At 41.1% G+C, this 25,618-nt stretch overlaps 1 protein-coding gene across 18 annotated transcripts in view; it reads right to left on the reverse strand.

The window, feature by feature from the left end:
* Positions 1-25,618, reverse strand: part of MADD (MAP kinase activating death domain) — a 69,383-nt gene that overhangs the window by 41,767 nt on the left and 1,998 nt on the right. For 17 of the 18 annotated variants that reach the window (XM_058829636.1, XM_058829633.1, XM_058829630.1 and 14 more), the window contains exons 2-11: positions 13,500-13,691; positions 10,353-10,967; positions 7,516-7,819; positions 7,028-7,159; positions 5,357-5,470; positions 4,585-4,665; positions 3,366-3,422; positions 2,445-2,623; positions 1,618-1,853; positions 1,103-1,259 (exon numbers count right to left, since the gene is read on the reverse strand). In XM_058829636.1, coding sequence (XP_058685619.1) covers positions 1,103-1,259; positions 1,618-1,853; positions 2,445-2,623; positions 3,366-3,422; positions 4,585-4,665; positions 5,357-5,470; positions 7,028-7,159; positions 7,516-7,819; positions 10,353-10,967; positions 13,500-13,561 — 1,937 coding nt within the window. In that variant the 5' untranslated portion in view covers positions 13,562-13,691. Of the gene's footprint in view, positions 1-1,102; positions 1,260-1,617; positions 1,854-2,444; positions 2,624-3,365; positions 3,423-4,584; positions 4,666-5,356; positions 5,471-7,027; positions 7,160-7,515; positions 7,820-10,352; positions 10,968-13,499; positions 13,692-22,632; positions 22,729-25,618 lie in introns of those variants that run through there. The other variant, XM_058829619.1, reaches the window with a different exon arrangement.

Below are 25,618 nucleotides of genomic sequence, written 5' to 3' on the forward strand. Positions count from 1 at the left end.
CGTGTGTGAAGAGTTATGGGAAGACATTTAAAATCTCTTAGCAAAGTTAATGAGGTCAAACATAAGTGAGTAGAGAATAGTGTATTAATTCACAAAACACGTGTGTTTATGTAGGACAACTTCAAGGGAACTGGGAATCACAAGTAAAAGCATTTTCTTTTTACACTAGTGATAAATCCCATTCTGTTAGGACCACTGGTGCTGTGTAAAATGCAAAATATGTGCAAGTCCAAGGCTGAAAGATCTCACAAACCAGCAAGGAATGAAAGGGAATAAAACTGGACACAAAACTCCAAGAAATATGGCCAAAGGCTACTATATAAAGTCTCCTTTCATTTTACTGAACACACAAGGTGGTCACAGGCAGTGGGTAGTACTAACAAGCTTTGCGTAACTATGGATAGGGAACAGAGATTAGAAAGAGCAGTAGGATGGGTGGGAGTATTTGTAGTACTGCAGCAGAAATAACCAGAGAGAGGAGAGGGAGAGGGAGAGGGAGAGGGAGAGGGAGAGGGAGAGGGAGAGGGAGAGGGAGAGGGAGAGGGAGAGGGAGAGGGAGAGGGAGAGGGAGAGGGAGAGGGAGAGGGAGAGGGAGAGGGAGAGGGAGAGGGAGAGGGAGAGGGAGAGGGAGAGGGAGAGGAGAGGAGAGGAGAGGAGAGGAGAGGAGAGGAGAGGAGAGGAGAGGAGAGGAGAGGAGAGGAGAGGAGAGGAGAGGAGAGGAGAGGAGAGGAGAGGAGAGGAGAGGAGAGGAGAGGAGAGGAGAGGAGAGGAGAGGAGAGGAGAGGAGAGGAGAGGAGAGGAGAGGAGAGAAATTAGTGTGTGAGGAAATGACAAATGTCAAGTGGCATATAGTGGCATATAGGTAGCAAAAGAAAACAGGAAAATAAGGATGGAGAATCACATTAAATGAATACACTAGCAAAGGGTTAAGAGGTTTGCTCACAGAGCAGTGAGAAAATTTACTTCAGTGTCAGTATTCTGCCCAGACAAGAAATGAAACAACAGCCTGGCAGGCTACAGGAAAAGGCTGCAAATGAGGAGTGGGAGAAGTCCAGCAATCTGAAATTACTCTCATGTGACTATGGACATGTTCCCCACTAACCTGTCATCAGTGGGATCAGAATCTGTTTCTTTCTCTGCCGGGACATTCAGGGCTTCAGCCAGCTGTGAATTGGTGTCATAGACTCGATAGTGGATGGGCTGCAGCTGATGAGCATACCACTTGGGTTTGTCACCAATTAGGGCTGGGTCAAACATGTCTGCACAAAAAACCAAGGAGAGAGTTAATCAAACTCATTTACTGGTGTCAAAGGCTTCGTGCACAGTGACGCTACCCTCTACTGAGTCTTGCACAAAAGGACATTCTTTAAGAAGCCTACAAGACTTCTCCATAATCAAACAAGTGGAAAAATTAATTGGAGGAGCAACTCATCAATAGCAGGGCTAAGTTGGGAGAAACACATGAGGCCATACATAAAAAGAGAAAAATATTCCTTGAACTAGATTTTCCTCCCCAGCAGGACTAATATGGTATAAAATTAAACCCTTCCCCAGAATGCCTGGTTTTTAAATTCCTGCATTATATCCAAGTGCAGGAAAGGCAAGACCAACACTTACTGTTATGAATTCTTTGGAAAGCATAATTAGTAGGGTTGAGTGACCATTCTCCAAAGTATTCTACTGCCTGCGTTCTGGAAAGCTTATCTGCAAAAGGTGTTTGCTTCGGCCTAGAGGCAAGGAAAGAATTTGCCTGGAAGGCCACCACTGGTCGTGGGAAGAGACGAAGAGTGCGAGTATGCATTTGGAAACCTTGCAAAACATTTGGTGAGTTGAAGAATCTCACCATAGCAACCCTAAAAAGAAGCAGAGAACAATATATATGAGATGAAAACACAGAGCATAACAAAAAAGCATAAAGAGGACCCTTAAAAGGCATGCCATAAACAATGTTTCAAACCTTTGAAGAATGGTAATCTAACTCTTCTTAGAAAACAGCTGTCTTGCAAAAAATAAAAGAAAAATCCAAACAAACCAAGACCCAAGAAATCACTTTGTTCTAATTCACCATCTTAACACAAACACCCATTCAGAGAAGGATATCATTCTCGTTTCTACTAGCTGAGGTAACAAATAAGTCCCCAGCTTTTTTTTTCTGTAGTTCAAGGCTTGTGATTTAAGATGAGGATACAGACTGACAAATCCAGGTAAAGTGGATGATCTATAGGAAAATGCAAGCAAAACACCCCCTCAAGATACACAGTTATGTTCATGCAGGTAACAGATATGAGATAAACACTGTAATTACTGCTATTTTTCCCCACATGATGTCAAGTAGAATGTAAAACAGTACCTGACAGATGCTGTTTCACTCACAGAAATGTTTGTACTGCCCTCAAGTGCAAACTTTTATGAAGACTCAATGCTACCTTCCTGTTAAGCCTTACCTGGTAGCCACATCGACAGAGTCCACATCATTTCCATAGATCAAAGGGTTGAATTCTGTGGAGGGAGTAGACTGCAAATCATTCTGTGGTCTTCCCAGCAGCAGAGGCACCTCCTGCCCCTCATGAAACTTCTCTAGATTAAGAATGGGCTGAGTATTCAGGCTCATGCTGGCCAGGGCCTATTGAAGGACATTATGCACACATTCAGCAAGAACAGTTATTTAAGGAACAAAAGATCAGAGCTACCCAGCCCTCTAGGCAATTGCAACAATTATGCATGCTCCATTAATTTGTCTTAAACCACCTCCATGCTGAGTCAACAAGTATCTCCAGGCCCTCCTTTATGTTGATTGTCAAAATGATCTCCTCAGCGCTGAAACAGTCCTGGAGCCAGTCAAGGAGTAGCACAGAATTCCATTTTTCTAGATCATTCATGACATGAAAACAGAGTCCTAACTGGACCACTAGTAGAATGGCACTGCATAACTACTACTTGTAGAGTTATTTACATGTGTAACTTGAATACATCTTGGGAACTAGAGGCCTTGAAACTTGCCCTTAAAGGTGGCTATTCAACCAGTAATTTGAGACACCTCTACACAAACATCTGCTTGTATTCCTGAAAACCTCCATTCTCCATTTGAATGAAGTCTTCATCTGTCCATAAAGCTACCTCTTCAACACTCATAAAGTCTTCAAGGAGCAGCACAAGTGGTCAGTCAGTCCTGGACACCCAGACCAGGTCTCCTAAACCTATCCTAAATTTTCCTCATTTATCCCATCTGCCTACCAAGGCATCATCTTTTAATTTAAAAAATAAATTAATAAATAAAACCAAAACAAAGAAACAAACAAACAAAAAATACTCCAAAGGAAAAAGGTAAAATGGAAAATTGAGGGAAAAAGAATAAAATAAAGAACCTTGTTGTCAGGAGTGAGCAGCTGTTTCTGAGTGATTGCAGTCATGCTAACCAGACACTGGAGGCAAGATGGAAGATCATATGATAACACCACAGCAGCCCATCAGAGCCAAGACGAACACATGACCACAGAGAAACAGATGGAAGGAAAAAAAATATCTATTACTACCAAATATCACGAATGAGAGGAAAACAAAAGGGACCACAAAATAGACACATCTTAGGAAAGAGGTATGACTGCCCCACCCCCAAACATTCATATCTGGCCACTTCAGAAACTGGCAAGCCTGTTGTCCTTAATGATGCAGCTAAGAACTTTCTACAACAGTTTAAAATCAGATATCCTGAAATTCATTTATTGACTCTAAGATGCAAAGGCACACAGAAGTGTTAATGTTAGTAATGTGGGCCACAGTTTGTCTACTTCGTACCAGCAGTACTGCTCTGCCAATGGCAAACCCTTAATGACACTGTCCATACACAGGGGATGTAAGCTGAATTTGGGTGAACATTCTGAGGATTTTAAATTTGTCTTGAAAAAAATTGCAACTTGTTCTTCTGATACTCAAGTTTGCCTTTGCAGTAGTGAGAAAGTTTTGCTAAATAGTGCCTGAAATTGCAAGGGGGTGAGGCAGCAGTAGGGGGAAGGCTGATCTAACAAAACTCCAGGCAACACATCACTTCCATCTGTGCTGACAGCAGGTACCAGGATATCAGAGAGGTTGCACACTTTCCTCTCCTTGTCTATGAGGAAAGAGAAAGAGCAAACCTCATCACATTAGTAACACACTTTACCTTTAGATACTGCATGCAGCGTGCATAAGGAAAACAGAAATAAAGAGATAAAACCTGCTTGACACGATCAGCCAGGATGACCCAAGCTGATTAATGGCTTAGCAGGACCTGAGAGGAGAGACTGACACTTCACACACAGATCTGTGAATGGAGGGGAAACAAAGATGATCATAGCTTGATGGATCAAGTCAGAGTTTTAAGCCCGTATGGCAAACGTAAAGGAGGAATCTGGAACTTTCTGCATCAACTGGAAACAAGTTAGCCCCAAACAACAGTAAAAATAAAAAAACATCTGTTGAGTACAGGGACATATCAGCTTTACATTCACTGACTTCCATTCTTATCCACTATAGCAGAAGAACTGGGCAACACTACATATGCTACGTTCTACTGAATCAGAGTCCTTTCCACAAAGTGCACATTACCTGTTTCAGATGCTTTTTCAGCTCTGAAGCCTCTGGTTCTGGCAGTGCTGGCAAAGATTCTGCATTTGTGGGAACAATCACCTGGAATTAAGCACAACAACACACTAAAAATTCTCCAGGTGTAGTCACTTCCAAAACAGAATCCCCTGAATCTCCTGCACCAAGATCACTCCAGACACCAAGGAATAAAACACAAAAGTAAATTAAGAATTAAACAAAAAAACATATTCTCAGACACAGACAACTGCTTTTCACTTCTTTATGGTTGTTACTGTTTACAAAATAATAAACAGTGGAGTTACTTTATCATTTACCACAAAAACGAGAAATTTTAATTGACCCACGCTTTCCATCAAGTAGATGATGCTACATACATTTTCCTTGAATTAGCCTTGCTCATACCCTTGTAGAAAGTGAGATACATAGCCCCACTTGAATCATGACAACCAAGGCTGTGGGAAGACTCTTAACAGACTGGATTTCTTAGGTAGGGCTGTAAGACACAGTCTGACAACAAGTCAAGAAGAAAGTTCTATCATTTGGTTGAAGATTTACCTTCTAATGATAGAGTCAGATCAATTAACTGAAAAAGGATGCCAAATGCAAAAGACATGGGGACCTTGAGACACAACAAGGAATGGAATCCTAAAGTTTAAAATGGGAGTAGCAAAGGCAGACTGAAGGCAGGCATTACTAAATTCTCAGTGAATACACTAGTGACAGTACACAGTTCCTGGAAACAAAGACACAAGTTCTTACGGGTGCCACTTACCCTATTGGTATCCAGGTCAATAAGCCATACATCATCAGGCATTTTAAAATCCAGTTTGTATAGGAAGAAACTTGCTGGAACACCAATGATATAAGGTGTAGGGGCTAGAAGCAACTGAGAGAAAGACAGACTTTACTAAGGACAAGATCTGCATTCGATATCACCATGTTCTTCCCAAATATTTATTTATTGACTATAGTATGTTTATAGCAGAGTAGACTGTTGTAGTTTAAGGCCTGGTGATCTGAAGAACTCGGGATGTTACGGAAAGTTAGCTAACCCCCCTCTCTGTTAGGATAGTAAAACCTTCTGCAATTAGCCAATAGCATCTAGGTGTGATGTAAGCAGATGGGAGTAACACAGTGACCCCAGACTATAAAATGTTAAGTTTCCCTGCAATAAATCGCCATATTGCCATCCATCACATTGATGCAGTGGGATATGGACGGAGCAGCTGGGAATAGCTGCCGTGCTGGTTCCAGCCAGGGTACCTTCAAGCCTTGCTTGAACCCCACAGTAGACAACACAAAAGGAATAGATAAATAAGTAATTAATACTGTACTATGGAAGTATTTTTAAAAAAAAGTAAAAAGAAGTGAATAAAATCTCCTGCACAGAAAGCCTGAATTTCCATCTAGGAGAACATACATTTCCATCTCCCATGTTCCATGTCCCACTCCCATCCATGACATAATTTATATGGCTACATGGCTCTTTGGAAACAGTTTGCCATGTCTATTATGGTCCATAAAAATAAATAAATAAATGTTCATAGTAAGAGCCTAAGTTGAAAAGCAGGAAGTCATGGATGAATACATCCTCAGCTCAAACTGAGTCTGTGCCATTGTAAATAGTCACATACAAGGACTTTACCCTTATGCTTGTAGTGGTAATTTGGTTTCAAAATAATAACATCTCTAAGAAGTACAAGATAGACACATTTTTTCAGATGAATGTGGAAAACCTATGGGGAAATTCAGGTTGCTTCTGACAAGGGAATGAGCAGAGGAAAAAGGTTTGAATCAATTAGGCACATAGCAGTTTGAGACCAGTGGCTTGGGAGGCTAATTTATTTTTTTAATCTAGAACTGTTGGCCACCTCCAAGGAGGGGTACAAGAACAAACCTGCAGCATCAGGATATCATCAGGATAGCACTGAAGTCGTAAGATGGTCTGAATTCTATCTTTCCAAGCAGAATAATGAGTTCCTGCAAAGACCTGACTATTGGCAAAACCCAGGCTCCCAGCAGAAGTAACACAACACTTCATATTTATGAGATTGCAGGCAATAGTTTCTGAACTCTGAATCAAAGAGCCCTCAAGCATCCTTAAATATTGCTCTGGACCCTCCTCAACAAACTTTAATACTCAGTTTTGAGGAGGGAGGGGGTAAATATCATCATAATATTGTCGATCTATGGTCGTTCAGCCATTGTTTGTGAACTACTGCTTTGAATCATTCTATTCACTGAATAGCTTCACTCTGAAGATATCCCACATAAGTGGTGTTACCCATGATTTAAATAGTCACTCTCAAGCAATGTTCTTTGCAAGGCAGACTTTGATATAATCTCTGAGAAGACAGTGAATAAAAAAAGGACTACAACTAACTGAATTTTAGACATCACAGAAACATATTTTGTGAAAGACCAATAAAGGAAAAATATGTACCTGTTCTGCAGAGGCCATGCAGGTGGGAAGCAGCGGGATCACTGGGAACATGTACTCTAATGGGTAGATCATGGCCACAAAGGCCATCACAGACATTGAAAGTGCATTATAATCTCGGGACTGCAATACAACCTGCAATCAAAGAAACTCCCATTAGCACTGCAGCAACCATTCACTTCTAATACTCCCCTCGGTGTATAAAAAGACCACAGATTTTGTGATCTCTGCAGACTCAAATTGATGGCTGTGAACTGCTAACCCTCCATCAATCTGTCTGAAAACAAGCTTTGGGTGTTTTTTTTGAGGGGGAACAGAACTCTTCAAAACAGGAACTTCAGAAGAAGCTATTTATTCCCCTCATTCTCCACTGACAAAATTCATTCCAGGCAATGCAGAGAGACAGCTGTTCTACATATCCAGTCTACCCTGGTTTGGAAGAGGGCAGAACTTCCTACATACTCACCAAAGATCACCTCCTCCCTCCTTACCTTGTGCTCCAGAAGGATGCAGGTCAGCACCTGCAGGCAAGCATCCACTCCCAGTAATTCCAAAGGCAGATGTAATGGAAAATCCACCAAAGTGAAGCGGGATGGATCAGGAAGAGCAAAGGTCAAAGCTGGCTGTAACTCGTGTGGCAAGACTTCCACATCCACCCGCTTCTGCCCAGCAACGGGCATGGGTGAGCGGAGCAGGCGGTATATCCAAGCCTCGATCTCCCGCAAGTCGTGAAGCAAGGCGCTAGACTTTTCTTCCACCAGGAGGGAGCCTGTGAAAATCCGCCACATTGTATCCCTGGACAGGGAGAACGCCAAGATTAACACTCCAAGAACTTCACTTGACAGCCTTTCCGCAAGGCTCCCAGAGAAAGGGTAGATCCGCCAAGGACTAGAAGAGGCAACTCATAAGCATTTGATCACACAAAGAAATGGAAGATAGGCATTTAAGCTTCCTGACACAACTCACAATGTGAGGAAGAATAAATCTCTCTGTGGCAGGAATCAACACAAGTATGCCACTTCAGACTTCATTCACACATTTAAAGGATTCAGTCAGGTCCAGATCTCTGAAGAACTCTCATCACCCTCCCACCTGAAATTCAGTGGGCACACAGGATACTCTCCTGTCTCATCCAGAACTGTAGCAGATTGACTGCAGGACTCTGCTTCTAGCAGTCTACAAACCTTTGCTAGAATAGGAATGAAAACTAAGCTAATAAAAATATGCCATATCCAAGATCTCCTAGATATTTTGGCATGATAAAATACCCTTCATCATTCTGTCCTAAATTGCACGGTATCATTCTTAAGAGCTGAATAACCCATGGGAAAAATGGATCTATTCCAGCTAAATATCTGAAAGCTGTGTGGAAAACATTTAGGTACCTGAGCAAAATAGCCAGCAAGTTTTCCAGACCCTAAGATGCCAATAGGCTAGCTCACAGGCTGGCCAAAAAGCACGTACAGCATTGCTCAGGGCCTTCAGAGCTTCAAAACTCAGAACTGGATCTGAGAAGGGAACCACAGAGTCTTGTTCATTTCAGCCCTTTACCCTGTAGCACCTTCCCAAGTAACTTCAGCCTGATAAATATCTTGAACCCTTAGAAAGCTATGGGTTCAAACTGGAGGTTCTGTCTTACAGTTCACAACTTTAAAAAAAAATAAAGAAAAGGAAAAAATATTATGACACTGGAGGCTTCACAAAGAATAATTTAGAAACATTTGGATGGCTCAAAATAAGGGCAGTTTGAGATTACACTGACTACATGATACACCTCTCGGGAACTGTGATGCTTCTCATCCTCCACTCTTCCTTTAGCTATTTATCATGCACAAGACATTAGGCTTCCAAGAGGTAAGCTCCACCTTTTGCCAGCTGTAAGGATTCCGTTTCACCTTTATTCTGCTACCACTTCAAAACAATTATACTTTTCCATGTCACCACATGGTAATTCAAACCTGCTGCTTTACTCTTCCCAGAGATGTATGCTCAATATTCCTTCTCTTGCCATCCTCATCCATCACTCAATTATTCTCTTTAAGAATTATGTCCAATAAGAGCAAATTTTTCAAATACCACATGTCATTTAAACACCAAATTGAGGAAAATCATGAAATTTAGTGTGGTATTTTTTCCTCAAGAATTATCAGGCTAAACCAAGTGACAAAATAACATTCCTTAACACATACTTCCACTGGGGGGAGAAGTTTTGCTCTGACAAAATAATTTATTCTCCATCAGTAGATTCAATTGATTAATTTGCTAATGCAGGAATCAGTCATACTAGCCCAGAACACTCTCCCAGAAATATTCCAGGGCAGTAGCCCAAGAAGTAGGCCAGGGCTCCATGAGTAGGACACATTTTCCATTTCACACAAAATGTAAAGAGCTTATAAAGATAAAAATTATAATAATTATAATCCTGTCATTTTTTGCTTTTGACAAGTTTAATTTGGAGTGTACCAAGCTACTTAACTCACATTATGTACTATCTCACAGTGCAGTCCCTCAAACTGTTGAGATAATCCTCTGCTTCTCCAGAGATTCATTTCATACTTTTTTTATTCAGCTAGTACATTGGACAGGAAAACATCATCCTGGAATGGAGATGTCAGGCACAGTAGCTCAGATATATGGAATATATAAAAACATTGTTCCTTCCATACCCTACAGTGCAACTGCTTCTGTTACATACTCCACACTGTAACAGCAGATAGATTTATGTTTACTCCATTGTATTAAATATACACCAAGTTCCTATCAATTTACTGTTACCAACAACCATTCCCATGTTTCCTAGACAACTATGTTTCCTACCTCTCCTCCCTCTCTTCTTCAAATATTGTACTTTGACCTATTTCAGCTGATCCTGCTTCTCTAGTCTTTTCTCTCCCACGCTGAAGTTCAGACTGTTTCATAAGCTTGTTAAGCACATTTTCATCATTTCCCTCCTGCCCCAAGTGGAAATTCTCTCTGTTATTTCTTGGCTGCTTCTAATTTCCCAGAGAATCAGTCCTGACATATACTGCCACAGAGCTTAAATGCCAAAGCAACAGTAACAGCAATCAGCTTCAGTGGTCAGAAGGGTAGTGCCTCCTTAGAAGCATCAAAAATGAGAATTATACCAGATTACGGAATCAGAGAGAGAAGTTTTAAAGAAATTGTTATAAAAATTTCCTTTTCCTACCGTGAACCTGGGTTAAAACAGTGAAAAAGGCCAACCCTTGGTCTTTGGCTGCTTCTGCAACCACATCTGCAGCCACAATTCACCGTGTAAATAAACTGAACACAAACACTAGGAGGAAAAAGCTCTTCCCTCTCAACGTACCTCTGCACCCCACGCGGAATCCCCAACTTCTTGCCCAACAGTCTCTCACTACAGCAGTCCACAAGTCTCTTGAGGGTGTACAGACACTCACGGAAGGTGGAAAAGAAGGGATAATGACTAAGGATGCACAGAGAAGTCAGAGTGCTGTTCCGAGAGCGATGGCTGCCTTTGGCCAGGCGCTTACTGCGCGGGGATCGATTCACATCAGGGGTAGACTCTGCACTGGGAGCCTGCAGTGAAGAACCACTCTCGGAACTCTCAGTGCCCACTTCCTCTTGGGGTGCTGATACATCCCCAGATTTAGGGATCTTCTGTCCCTCTCGAGCTCGATGTCCCCCCGTGCCTTCTCCCTTCTCCTTGGGTACCCGCTTCTGGAAGGAGCGGTAGAAGTTGACGCAGATTCCATAGCGAGTGACCCCGGTATCCTTGTCTGTGAGGGTGAAGACGAAGGAAGTGTCATCACGGAAGCTCATGCGCTTTTGCCGCACGCTCAGGCATCCTTCTGGCTGGCAGAAGAACACGACATCGGGTGGGAGAGGAAAGTCTGCGTGGTCTTCCAGAGGGTAACGCCGCAGCAGTTCAGGAGTTTGAGCAACACTATCGCTGCTTGGGTGCCTACGAAAGAAATAAACAAAAAAACCCAGACATAGTTGACTAATAATAAATATTTCTGAGAACTTCCTACTAATGTGTCAGGAGCCTGTGGACTCAGCTTCATATTTGTTTCCTCTCTTCCCTACTATCCAGGGAAAGTACAGCTTCTCAGCCACTAGCCACAAAGCTCACTCACTAGCATAAGGCAGAAAGGTTAAGTAAAGAAGTCTAAGTCTCTGCAATCATTAACAAGGAGCCTGTTCAAATCTGATTAAGAAAAGGCCTTCCAGGAATATGTTGTTCCCAGGAGAACACTGTATTGTCATGTTGCTCTGACTTTGATTTTCAAAATTAATTTAGCTGCACAGGTCTCTGGGCAACACTTTGGTAGGAAACACGCTGTCCCTCTCCAAATACACAGTCAGAGGAAAAGCTCTTAGATTTCAGCCATTTATGAACAAGATGCAAAATTAAATGAGATAATCCAGTATCAATTCTTAACTGGGAAAACAAGAATTTACAAGGGAAGAACTCAGATAAACAGTGGAGTGATATAGACCCCATCCTAAAAATATTTTCATTAAAACGTTCTAGCAACCACACAAACATGTGTTTGATTTTCAGATTGGAATTTAAAGTGTAATTTATATAAAAACTCTATGGTAACATGCACAGCTATTTACCACTGTGACTCACTAATCTTTGTACCACAAATCACTACAGAAACATGAAGACAGAAAGGCAATACTGTTGTTTCCTAATTTTCCACTAGATTCTTCCAAGATATTATGCTTTTGACTATTTCAAAATACAAATGACACTTGCTTTTTTCATATATGAGATGTGAAAAAAACTCAAACAAGTAGCAATAGAATGCTCATAATTTACAAAAGAAAATCACTGGTGTAAATGGCTCTGCTGACTAATTCTTCCAAACTAATATTTTATTTAAAACAAGGAAAAATGCCTTCATAATAAAACTGGTAAAAAGATTTATACTGCCTGCAGAGTTAGATACTGAAATACTGTATGAAAAAAAAAGAAACACTAGAATGCTTTTATATGTTAATGGACACAACTAATGCATCATCTGCCAAAAAAGATATGTCAAATAATGCTGGTACTATCTAGACAGTCTAGATAGTCATTTGGCAGCAAATGGTCCAAAAAATGACATCAACAAAGTACGAGTGCATGTATCACCATTTCACGTCTTTGCTGTAGTATTAGCTACAAGAACAGAGTTTTCTCAGACATGGAGAAAGTCTGAACCTAGAAGCTGCAAAAAGCATTGCACTTTGTGCACAGTGGATAACAAGATGTAACAGTAAAGGCCACATGGAGCTCCTAATGGCTTTGTAGAAGAAGCTGCTTCAGCCAGCTCCATGTCTCATCATAGGCATTTGCCAAAATGCCAAATGAGATAGCACCTCTGAGCAGTAGCAGTCTAACCAGCATGGGCTGGCAAAAAGCAAGAGAACTGTAGGAGTCCAGAAGTGATAGTAGCAAATTTCTAAGTGAGAACATCAGACACTATAAGCTTCACTGGAGGAGGCAGCTAACATTTCTACCTCCTCTTCCTAGTTGGTGACACACATATAGAAAATTTGGTTGTTTTTCTACAGACAGTAAGAAGTATTAAACTATTACAGTGTTCTGTCCATAAAATGCAATAATAAAATAACTAGTAGGATTATGTAATTTCCTCCACTCAGCATATTTAAACATTGCATTCAAAGTATTCTGAAAAGAAAGCAAGAGGTACATCAACAGGCTGATGCATATGAACCACTGATATTTAGAAGTGAAAGCAAAATAGACTTTGGGATACACCTATTACACAGAATTTGCAGAAAGCTACTGCATAAACTTTGAATAAGGAAAAAATAACATTTACTGAGCACCTATATGTTTGACAAAAAGAACACATCAACCCTTCATTTCATATGTGCTTTAAGTAAATATGCATAACATTTTATCTATTAATAAGAATTTAAAACCAGAAAGCATTCATGTCATTCCTATGAGGATAAATAAGTATTAGAGGGAGAAACAGCCAAGTAAAGCAAGTTCCAGATTTTTTTCTAAACTGAGTTTACAGATTACATTTCAAAAGCTAGATAAGTAGTATTATTCTACTACTAGTACATTACTAGTAATAAAAGTAGTAGAAAACTTGTCTCGTACTTCCATTTAGCTTTCAGTGTTTTCAATTTGTGAATCCCTCTGTCCTGATGCCAGTAGAAGCAAAGTTCTTCTTTGCTTCTTTGATACACAGACTACCAGAGAGTGATAGATAAATTAGCTTTTTTTAGTCACCCTTTGCAGATCCTTGAAAAGAAGTCTGAAGACCACACATTTAAAAACTTTGACTGCACTAGTATCTTTCAAGAAGTGCCCTGGCTCAAGTAGGTGCTCCCCTCAGGGGAGCACTCTGCACACACTTCAGACAGCACATCCTGAGCATCAGGCAAGGCCTCATCAGTAGATGCAAGGCTATTTATCCCCACTCTACTGCCCAAGCAAAAGCTCTGCTGGACTGTTTCACCTTACCTGGCTCCAATGATCACAAGATAGTCAAGTAGCCGAGAGCAGGTTTTCTTTTTCTGCACCATTGTCCTGGATGCCCCTCTCTATGTCATCTCAAGGAATTTCTGTTCATTGATGCAGTGGTCAGTTATCCCATCAGCCGTGATCGCTGCCTTGGGGAACAGAATCTGCTTGGAGCTGTCTGCCAAGTCCAATCTACAACCAAGAAAAGTAAGAGTGTCAAAAGCACAACCAGGAATATACAATACATAAAAGCAACTTAATGACCTTAATTATATTCCCAAAAAGCCTCAACGTTCTGTGCAGTCATGGTCATCCACACATCTCTATCTTCATGAGTATAAAAACACAACCATATGCTCACAAGAGCAGAGAGATGAAAAACACACAAGAAAGTACAAGAGTATCAAGAATTAATGGCTGGAGTCAAACATCTTAGAGGTCTTTTCCAGCATAAATAAGTCTATGATTCTGTTCTAAGGGAGAACACTGACAAACAAAGCTGCCTATCAATGGCAAAGAGCTACTCATTAAACGGTTTGTGTGGTGCTTAGGCAAATCCATAAGATTCCGAGAATGCTTGGGAAGGGAGCTTCAACTGGCAAGACTGAAGAGAAAAAACAAACCACAACCTGAACTTTAACTGTGGGATAGACAAAACAACTAAAGAAAGGGTAATACCAGAAATTCAATTTTATAAAATGCATCCCACCATCCCAAACCTGCAAATGGCTGTCAGCAGCAATGATCTCCACAATTCCCGAAGACTGTGATTTCTAACACTTTTTCTGTGAACATACAGAACTGCAGTTCTACAGAATTGCAGTTTGCAATAGCAAAAGTGCACCTTGTAAATCATACTGGGTTTTTCACTTACTTCATTCAGTTCCATTTCTCTTGTTTAATTTCACTCTTTACTCTTCATACCCATGCCCCCTGCAGCTGATTTCTCTGAATACTTTATGATAGGAAGATCCTTTTGGCAAAATGAGATTTTACTGCAGCATTACTACTTGCCAATAATTATGCTTAATAGATATCCAGAAAATAATTCTTTCCAATCCCACCATTCATAGTTCATAGAATTCATGAAAGAACATGGAGAAAAATAAAGTTTTAAAAAGTAATACAGTTACACATTACATTATTCCCTACAGTATTTGAAACCAACCTGAAAACAGAAACTTTCTGAAACTGAAGGGCTCCAGAAACTCTAAAACTCAGAGATGCTCAGAGTATTCAAGAAGTTTACTGAGCATTCCAATGAAAATTTTAATAAAAGTTCTTTTATATTAAAAAAAAATAATTGATTGCTTTCTGGGGCATATTCAGAATAAGATTTCCATTTCAGTTCATGTTTACATCCTAAGGCCATCATAGAATTATTATTACTGTACTACAATCTTTCCATATTGCAGCATAAATGTTTAGATTTTACTTGTATAAAAGTATAACATCTTTACTAACAACCTGTAAATCTCAGCAGAATCAGGTAATTTTCTTGATGTTTCCCTCATTACTTCATAAGTACTGTAATTGTCAGCATCTCAGAGTCACATTCAAAGTCCAGCAATATATCTGATTTTTTCCCAGTCTTTCACATTGCAAGAACAGAGCAGGGTAATTTTATTCATTAGCCCTCCAAATGGCAGCAAGAACACAAAAACATTACAACAGCAAGAATAAAAAAAGCATGTATGCAATTTATATAAAAGGAAAATCATACTAGTAAGTACTAATTAAGGAATAATAAACTGAAAGAAACTTTAACTCTCACATGTAAACAATATCACATTTTGTGAAACTTCTGTCGCATGTTTTTAGTAGATCCTCAACTATCAATTATCAACCACCTTCTCTGAGCAGCAATACTGTTGTAAATTATCTTCTCTGAACAACAGAGAAAATACAGACGTAGGAAGCAAAGTTTCTGTTTCTGCATTTTAATGACATTATTGAAAACATTGTAGAATCTGTCCTGGAAAGGCTCTTTACCCTTGATATTCTGCAAATATCTTGGCACAGAAAAACTCAAGAGGAACAAGATGAAGTTGGGATATCAAGTGGTCCTTTTTTGTCTCCAGGCACTTTATCTGTTGTTTTTTTTTTTTTAACTACTTTTTCTGTTTTCTTTCCAAATGGCTTTACTCAGAACTCTTTAAGGAACAAACTGCTCAGTCACAGACAGGGGCATAGCAATAAGTCATCACAATGCAACCTACAAGTATGACTTTAAGGAATTTCTGCTACTTAGTGGTAAGCAAAGATGTTATTCCTCAAAAACAGAGGCTACCCAACCCCTCAGTGAAGGTGGAGAAAATACACTGCATTTGTTATGACTGCAACTCCTTACACATATTCCCCACAGCTCTGCAAAGGAGTTAGCAAGGTACACACTATGAAGGTCTCAGAAACCATGAAACTTCAAGAATATCCAAGCAGATAAGTACAAGGAACATATGCAGGGCTTACAATGTCCCTGGAATAGCTGAAGCTACATCTCACTGACATCAGACACTTAAGTTTGGTCAGTGTCTGTCAGTTTTTAAAAAAAAAAGATCTGAGCACTTTCTGTGATTTCTGCTTTTTATTGCAACACAAGTACAAGGGAGACCAGACTGATGCAGAAGTGCCAGGGCTTCCAGAGACACCTTTATGGATTTACTATACTTAACAACACAGAACAACACAACAGTTACAGTGAGACATAAGAGGACAAAGGCTTTTTTGGGGAAGATGATTTGTTGTTGGACTGGAGCAAGGGTAGAAGACCTAGAATCAAGTGTAGGTTTTTTGCCTTCCTCTATTCAATCTCTGGCTTCTTCAGAGATCTAGTAAAGGCTGATGACAGCATTTAGAAGAGTATTGCATCAGCATTTGTTGGAACTCATCTTCCTATTCCGGCTTGGAATCAGACACCACAGTTGATGATCTGTATAAAACAACACCAACAGGCATCCCAGTCCTGCCTCCCCCTCCCTATCTGCCAAGAGCTTGCTTTCAGGCCAGTGTCATTCCCTTCTCTGTGCTGGCAGAAGAGTTTGTGCAGCTAGAGGGAACAGCTACAGGCTGTGGAATTGATATGGACTAAACCTAACGCCTTCTCTTCTTCTCCCTCACCACTTTTGTTCTTACAAGTTTGGTTGGTTTTTTTTTTAACTTTGTTCATCAAGTGGCCCCACAAATGCTTGTGCAGGCATCAAGAGAAGGTAGGAGAAAGTTAAGGGAATCTGGAAGACTTGACTGAACACAATGTGATCACAGAACTACACCCAGCACCTCTACAGGCAACACAGAGGTAGCTTCCTTCTAAAAGACTTCCCATCATCCTTCCAATACCTCCTAGATTTTAGAGACTAAGTAGATTAGGACAGAAATAGATCAAACAACCAAGAGATACTTCAATTTTTCCTCTTTCACGCTGGAATTTGGACCTGAACCAAGAGATTAGCTTGACTCTGAGATGGTGCAGGTTTTGACATTGGTAAGTCAAAATCTCTTCTCTCTCTCAAACTGCTTTAACTTTAGATTGCTTTCTCTGTAAAACATATTGGAACCAGCCCTTTGAAGGCTGAATCCTCAAGCAGCACCTGATGAGAGATTTTTCTGTAACTTCAGCTCTAGAAAAGGAGAAAAATAGAGAAGTGAAGGCCCACCACAGAAACATACTGCACCAACAGATCACATCTCAGACAACACCAAAATTGAAATAGGCACTTATATGGATGGTGAACGGCTTGGTGAGAGCTAACACTACCCACACACAGTAGCAGCTGTCAGCAATACTCACTAGTAAGTTGGCACCATAGCCTAAGCACAAAGAGAGAAGGCAAGAACCAGCACAAAACCACAGCTTACCAGTAACTCAAGACATTAAAAAAGTGTTCAAAACAACTAACACTTCTATTACTGGCATTACTCTTCATTTCAAAACTCCCCAAACACCCACATTTTAGGTTGTAGCACAACTTCTTAGAGAACAATCTGCATGGTATTCTGCAATTTAAACTCCTCCCAGAAATAAAAGTCTATATAAACAAGCACAAAGACTCATGAAAAGCACCACAGCACATGATGGATAGGGCAGCATGAAAGAACCCCAGCAGATTTTTTATCAGTTTAGAGTCATCTGTGTCAGAGCCATGCCCTGCATTAGTCCCAAGAGACATGAGTTGTAGAGTACCCCTATTTCATCTATCCCCTGGAGTCCTCAATCTTTGTTAAGAGTAAGAGTTTGTAAGAGTCTTCTCATTTGAGACACAGGCCTAGAGGAACATAGCAATTTAATCGAAGTATGACTTGAATACAGAAAACTGTTAATACCACTTGTGTCACTGTATGGGGTCTGGCTGAGATGGAGGCCATTTTCCCCAAAGCAGCCCTCCCAGTGATGTGCTGTGTACTGGTAACTGGAAGGATGCTGGTAACACATCAGTGTTTTGGCTACTGCTGAGCAGTGCTGGCACAGCATCAAGGCTGCCTCTGCAACATCTTCCCCCAGCAGTGCTGGAGAGTATGCAAAGTCTTGGGAGGGGACATAGCCAGGACTGCTGACCCAAACTGACCCAAGGATATCCCATATGACATTTGCTCAGGATAAAACCTAAGAGAGAGGAAAAGAAAGGCACAGAATCCATTATTTAAAACATTTATAACCTGGAGCAACCGCTAAGCCTACTGAAGCTCTACTTCCCAGGAAATGGCTGGACAGCACTTGTTTCTGGGAAGTAAATAAAATTTCCTGGGCTCCTTTGCTTCCATGAATGCAATCTCTGCTTTATTAAACTGCCTTTACTTTGAGCCACAAGGTTTTTTCCATCTCATTTTCTTCAATCTGTCCTGCTGAGGAGGAGTGTGATAGAGCGGCTCAGTGGACAAAGTGGCATCCAGCCAAGGTCAACCCACCACACTCACCTGTGGTTGTTTTCCTCACACAGAGGCTTCCAGCTTTGCTGGGCCAGGCTTACACTGAACTGCATGATGCCCAGCAGGTATTTACATCATTGCTTGCAAAAATGGCATGAAGACAACACATTAATTTACAGCAGGAGAGTACGAAGCCCTGCTTTCCTTATGACTCTTCCATGCTTTCTGAAGGTACCAGAAAGGCTTCTCCTTCCATTATCTCCAGCTTTTACCTGGTAAAAGTTCTAGTGTGCAGTTCACTAGTCCATGGATACCTTTAGAATATAAATCAGCATCATACAATTCAATTTGCACACTGACTGAATAAAGAGCATACATGGGACATTAATTTGTAAGAGAAAAAAGATGAAATTGTGAAGGAGACAGAACAAATTACAGGACAGAAGCCACATAAATTATGGGTCACTGAAATTTCGCCTTGTGAAAGACCAAATTGCCAGTCACACCCAGAAGGAACTAAATTTTTAGTTGTCTTGGAACATCCTGAATTTCTATTTACACCCAGCCAAGACAGTCTGTACTGAGTTCAGCTCTAATAGCCACTATGCCTGACCTTAGTGCGTTGTTTTCTGTGAATTCAAGAATCACCAATCAAACTAAACTGAAAGCTGGAGCAAGCCAAAATAGGGCCAGGAGTTTCAATGCCCACTGGGTTGATTTATGTTTCCTTTTCTCACATCACACACCTTGACTTATCTGCTAAGCTATGAGAAATAGGCGTGAGTACCTCAGGACCAGCCAATCTCACCTGTATGGGCAGGAACGCCATTTAACTCACTGCTGAACTGGAAACAACATGGTTTGAAGCACAATATGAACTGTTCATGGTAGCTTTGACCTGTCATTAGACATTTTAATAATCTTTATGGAATCTTTACCACTGAAATTTTGGTTACTTCTTCCAAGTGTGCTTCAAATGATCCCAGACGTTATCTCTGGTATAACACATGCTATTTTTGCTTGTACTGAGCTTTTAAAGAAGCAGACAGACAGCCCTCTTCTCACATGAGCCATTTTTCATTTCCTCTGCTTAACAACCATATAAAACACTGCTAACAGTTTTATACTTTAAAATATGCAACATTCTAGGAAGCTCATTATTGCTATTATCCAGATACTACAGTGTTTCTACTAACACAAGAAACACAGGCAACAGCAGAGATGAGAACACCTCCCCTTCTCCAGAACTTGAAAGAACATGGAACAATTTCTAAAATCTGACCTGGATGGACTTGCTATACTGGTGCAGCTGCTTTGTGTGTTACCATGCACCCAGGCAAGGCAGCAGTCCATGCCAACACTGTGACTCCTAAGAAGATACTTGCACTTTGGAGGGAAAAAAAAAAAAAAAAAAAGAGGGTATTTTTGAAGAATTGCGAGCATACCTAAACAATGACAGATGTATCTAGTATGGCTAATCTGTAACACAGGTGTGGTTCTGCAAAATGCCATGGGGATAGTTCCAAGCATAAGAAATCACCCAATAGAGACCAGGACTGCAGGCAAATTCTAAAAGCATCCACCCCGGAGCACATGCATCACTTCAATCAGTAAGAGTTGCTTACAGGTAAAACATCAGATGCACCCCAACTATTTCCACTTTTCATCTATCAATAAATCTTGAGGGAAAGGACAGAACAAACCAGATTTAAGAAAACTAAAGAATTAATGAGGAAAACAGGTTTTGGCAATACAAGAAGACTTCTTTTGAAGGCCGTCTCAATAAATATAAAGATTTCTTCCTTTCAACAAAACAATGTTACCTCTTTGCCTTCTAAAACAGTACTGACACAGACAATCATCTTTTGCCTCCACATTAGTTTTCAAGATCAAATTTGAAGTAGCATGGGCAGGGCTGCTGACAGATAGACTGAATATGACCAGAATTAGTCCACAAACAGAAGTATCATGCCACACAAATGGGAGCCTTTTTGCAGCATCACGGAGTGAAGCTGGACTGATTCAGGTTCCCGGTTGCTATAGTGACAGATTTCCCAGTCCTTGCCATATGTCAGCCCTTCAATGTTGCTTCCTTTCCCCTCCCTGCTTCAGCCAAAAGCTTGGCTAAAGCTGCCTTCTGTACATGCAAGATCACGCAGTCACCACACATGCACATGCTGTGAATACAGACCCACAGGTAATCTGATTCAGATCAATCACCATAGCAACCCAATCTTTTAGTCCCTAGATTTTAGCCTGTCAGGTATATTTATAGAGCAGCTGCAGCGCTCCACCCCCTCTGCTCCACCACCAAAGCTCCCAGCACTGCCCACACTACCAACAAGCTTCACCCAGACACAAGGACTGCCTGGAGTCAGCACTCAAACAGAGCCCTCCTGGCACCTGCAGGCCCCAGGCCAGATGACAGCGCAGTACCTGCAGCACGCTGAATGCCTCCCAGTCTGTGAGCTTTCCATAGCCACGGGTACTACAAATATCAGGAATCATTCTTGCCCACGGAAAGCTGAGTACCAACCACAGGTGACAAAATCCACTTATCCAGGTACCCACAGGACGCTTCCACAGACACAAAAAGAACGTGCAGAGTGTGCTAACACAAACACGCAATCCTAACGGGAATTTGCAGGCAGCAGCAGAGCAGCGGTTCCAGCAGCACCTGCCCCACAGAGCCACAGCTCCAACCCCAGTAGGTACATGAAAGCCATGAAGAAAATTCAAGACTAGGGCTTGAATGAACAACAAGAGATAAGCGTGTGAGGAAGAACAGTATGCAAATACTGTTATCCATTTTATTGCATTACACTCTCGGGGAAAACCATCAACAATAAACTAATGCAGGAAAAGCACACCCTTTTATAGTACTCCACTTCCTAATAGGAAGGAGATGACAGATTTTAGCCTCAGCCACAGGACATTTCACACGCTTCAATTTAGGTTAAAGACCTTATTCTCCTCCCCTCCTTTACTGTGTGAAACATCTCTCTCGTGATCCTTCCTGGGCAGGATCATCGTGCAGGGCATCACTCACTACAGAATCATAGAACAAATTCTGGCATAAAAACCCTCTGCCAATCTGGCCAGTTCTCCGGCTCTACACTTGAATTTAAATTCATCTCTTACTCAAAAATAATCTCCAGAGATTTGCATGAGAGAACAGTAACACAAGGCCAACTCTTTTGAAGTCTGTCCCTTTTTGCCCCTCCTTGTGAAACATCACCATCACAAAATATGAGAGCCTTCTCATTTTCTCTACCTCATCAGCTTTTCACTGATCCCCAAATCTGCTCTCATACATTTTGCAAGGAGAGAGGGTGGGCGGAAGGAAGGGCAAACCAAAACCCACACAATGCCCCCAAGCCGAATTAGCCTCACACTGCCTGCAACCACTAAAGCATTACATTCTTTTCCAAGCCAGAACTGCTTTTGGCTTAAGCTGAGAAATGTTGGTGCTGCTTCTGAGTGCAGCCTAGACCCCAGCACCCAAAAGATGCTTCCATTCCCAGCCCTCTGCCCAGCTCCCATTTGAGCAGTAGGCCACGGTTCCCATAATGCAGGCACCAGAAGGCTTTTTCCAAAAGCCAAATGGTGTAAACGTACAGCCATAAAAAAATTAACAAGAAAACAACGAAGCATGTGACATTTGAGAGAACTGCTGGATGCAGCTGCAACTGCTAAATTATTCAGTGCTTTCCCTTGCCACAGGCGCCTCCCCCAGCCACACTGAGCAGCTCTGGGCCAGGAGACATCACTCATGGCATCACCACCACCAGCTACAGGCACATTCAACTCTTTCCTGGAAATTGGTCACACAGACAAAGGGGATACCAACAATAAATTACAGCCATTTGTAAGACAGAGAAGGGGGAATGGTCACAACCAGTGTGGAAACACTGAAACATTGTTCAGGATAATGTGAACCAGAAAATAAAGTACTTTAAGTAATCCTGTCACTTGGCTGTTGTTGGCACCTCAGAACTCAGAGCCCCACATCTGTTTATCCTTGTGTATTAGAAACACTCAGCCTACCTCCCCACGTGTACCACCTGCTTGTTATTCCTTCCCTCTACACACCTTCCCCTTCTCTTCAACACTGCGGGATATGAGAAATTCCTACCCTCAAACCGATCCTACTGTTAATTTTGGTGATCAATCATAGTACCAGCTGGTCAGAAATGAAAGGAAATAAGAGACAAGCCCATTTTCCCTCTACAAGAGCTCAGGGATGTGAGAAGCATGGTTTGGCACTCACCCACACGTAAACATTGGGGGAAGCAAGCTCAAAGTGAAGAAGGGACAGGAACCGCCTCAAGATGACAGAGCAAGAGCTCTCAAGAGGACCTTCTGGACACTGGCAGTGGCAGCCACCACAGCAAAGGAAGGGAGGGAAAACACCACCCTGCTGGGCATGTATGTCTTAAGACAACTAACAAGAGAGAAGGGAGGAACCAGGTGGCCTGGAGGACAGAAGCAGCATGCCCAGCTCATGGCTCCAGCAGAGCAGTTTAACTGCTTATCAAGAGGAAACAGACACAACAGCAGAGCGGCTCAGCATTTGTGGCTGCATGAAATTATGGTGGATACTGGTTTTAATTTGTAATTATCTGTATCACAAAAAGCACTCCTCTCCTCCCACTAGCTGATGATGAAACAGGCAGAGGCACAACTCCTCAACTCCTGTCACAAGGGCTTTTCCAGAAAAAGGACGAGATACTCAGGCAAGCAGATATCCAGGGAAGCTGGTGTCAAAGCTACAGGCAAGAAGGCAATCAAAAGTTTTACACTGACATTGGGAAATTCAGTTAGATTATAATGGGAAGCAGGACACAACCAGGGCACTGATCTTGCAGATGTGACAAAGTAACAGGATATGAAATAAAAGGCTGCTCTGCTCAAGAGATAACACACAGTTCCTGGAGGTCATCAGATAACAAATTTGACAGTAATCTATCTTTGTCTCTTGTATAAAAAAGCGAATGTTAATTCCCTGATTCTCACAACTGTTTAGAGACTAGTCACAAACAAAAAGGTGATATCTGACAAACATTACTGGATACATCAAAGGCAACATGATGACCAGCTCTGTTTTGCAAATGCTGCTGCTTTGAAATAATGAAAGCTGTAGAAGAAACAGAAAACCATAAAACCTTGTTCCTTGCTGCTACACTGATGCATTATTTCTCACAGCAACCCAGAAACACAAGAGTCTCTCATTTAACTGCAGTGTCTGGGATCACAGCATGAGAACTGCCTCAGCTTAGATAATTTAGGCATAAGCAAGCAGCACTTCTAATTTTTAAATTCCTGCAAGGGTCCTGCTAGTAGCAGTGATCTGAAGTGAACTCAACCTCTCACAATTCAGTGGTTTCTGGGAGTTGTGTAAAGATGTTTCAGAGCTCCTGGCAGTAAGTACATGGGTCAGTTCTTCAGTCTGCTTGATTTGGGGTTTCAGCTGGTTATTCTAGTTCCAAGACAGAAACCAGGAGCGTGTTTATCAATAATTGACAGTCATTTCCATGTGGTTTTGACAGGTTTAAGAAGATCCAGTGACAGAGAATCTAACTGCCCTAAAATTATTTTCTAGCTCAAACAACAGAGCAAAGACCAGCTGAATTATATATGTTCAGCCACAGAGCAAGCAGTAGGTCAATGTAAGTTTGTGATAGCTCTCAAGGTAGAGAAGGAAAAGCAGCAAAGCATTCTGTCTTCAAAAGAAATATCACAATTATTCCACAGATTATCCCACTAAAATACATTCCTTTCTAATTGATGCCTCATGATTCTCCTTTTTATTTCACTTTGCTTCTTATTAGGTCACTGACAATGCTTTTACTTCACAAAAATTCCTATCTTGAGATAGACGAAAGCTCTTTAAACTGGGGACATGATATTAATCTTGCACATCAAGCTCTTTCATTCTTTTTTTCTAAATCCTTTCCTCATTGCTGCAAATCCCTAATAAGAAGTTCTATCTGTATTTTCTACCAGTGCACTGAAAAACTACATCAACTGCCTGGAAATTTAATGCAGTATATCTTAAATGCAGGCACAACAGGGCAAAAGGACATTCCAGGAATTCATCTGGGTTGTAGCATATGCATTGCCTGTCTCCAATTCCTTCCTAATGGAAAGTAAGTGAACCATTCACCTCTCTACTAAGTTTTAACATTAAAGTATCAATTACCATTTTGTGAATATGATGGCCATCATAAATCCAGTTTAAAAATGACAGCGTGAAATGACAGGGGATGACACTGTATTTTACACCATTTGTTATCCCCTCTCCCATACTAAATCTCTACCAATATTCCCCCACATAAAGAAAGCCATTCCTCTAACAAATGTATCTGGAAAGGAGTATCAGAGAAAATTTATTAGCCGGAATGCTGTAAATTAAAAACTGAAGAAATTTATTCTCTCAGAATTTAGCAGTACTTGCGACTTTCTAATTTAATACTCAAAATTTTCATAAATATTTGGTTTTTCAACTGGCTTGCCACAGAAGATATTAAACAGACCAGACTGAACAACACTACAGAGGTATGCCTAGTATATCCTGTCTGTACAGAACCTGAGTATTTGATATGGCTTGAGGTGAGAGGGGAAAAGCTATAAATTATGAGCCTCTATGCCCCTGAGCCTGAGGCAGATAAAATGAAAGCCAACACTAATTTAATTCAGGAAGATTATATAAACAAGTATTTTAGTAAGGCCTGAAATGCACTGATGATTCTACCATTTCTACTCAACCACCAGACCTGATGCTGAAATACCTAAAAAAGCTACTTTGGCTAGGTGGCAAGGATTACTATTAAATACCCTGGGAACTTTTACTCCTCTGGCCCCCAAATCCTTCTAAAATGGACAGAAATTGGACTCAGTACTCTCAGGCACATGGTGTAGCTGTTGGGGATGGTCCTGTGAAGGGCCAGGAGTTGGATTCAATGAATCTTGTGGGCCCCTTCCAATTCAGCATATTTTGTGATTCATTACATGCACACCCTGTCTGCTTTCAACAAGTTACGGAATGGTACCATGGTTGAAGAAGAGGTTTGCCCTCTAGTATATATATATATATGTTTTCCCATGAAAACTTTAAACCAGAAGACTTTTTTTCTTTTTTTTTTTTGCCAGCTTACAGACAGCCTTTGATTCATCACCATTCACAGCACTGGCATACAACATAAATCCTAGAACTGTGTCTTGGCCATGTTATGCATTTTGTGTAGACAACATTC

The sequence above is a fragment of the Poecile atricapillus genome, chromosome 1 (genome assembly GCF_030490865.1).
Source record: "Poecile atricapillus isolate bPoeAtr1 chromosome 1, bPoeAtr1.hap1, whole genome shotgun sequence".
In the NCBI taxonomy this organism is placed as follows: Eukaryota; Metazoa; Chordata; class Aves; order Passeriformes; family Paridae; genus Poecile; species Poecile atricapillus.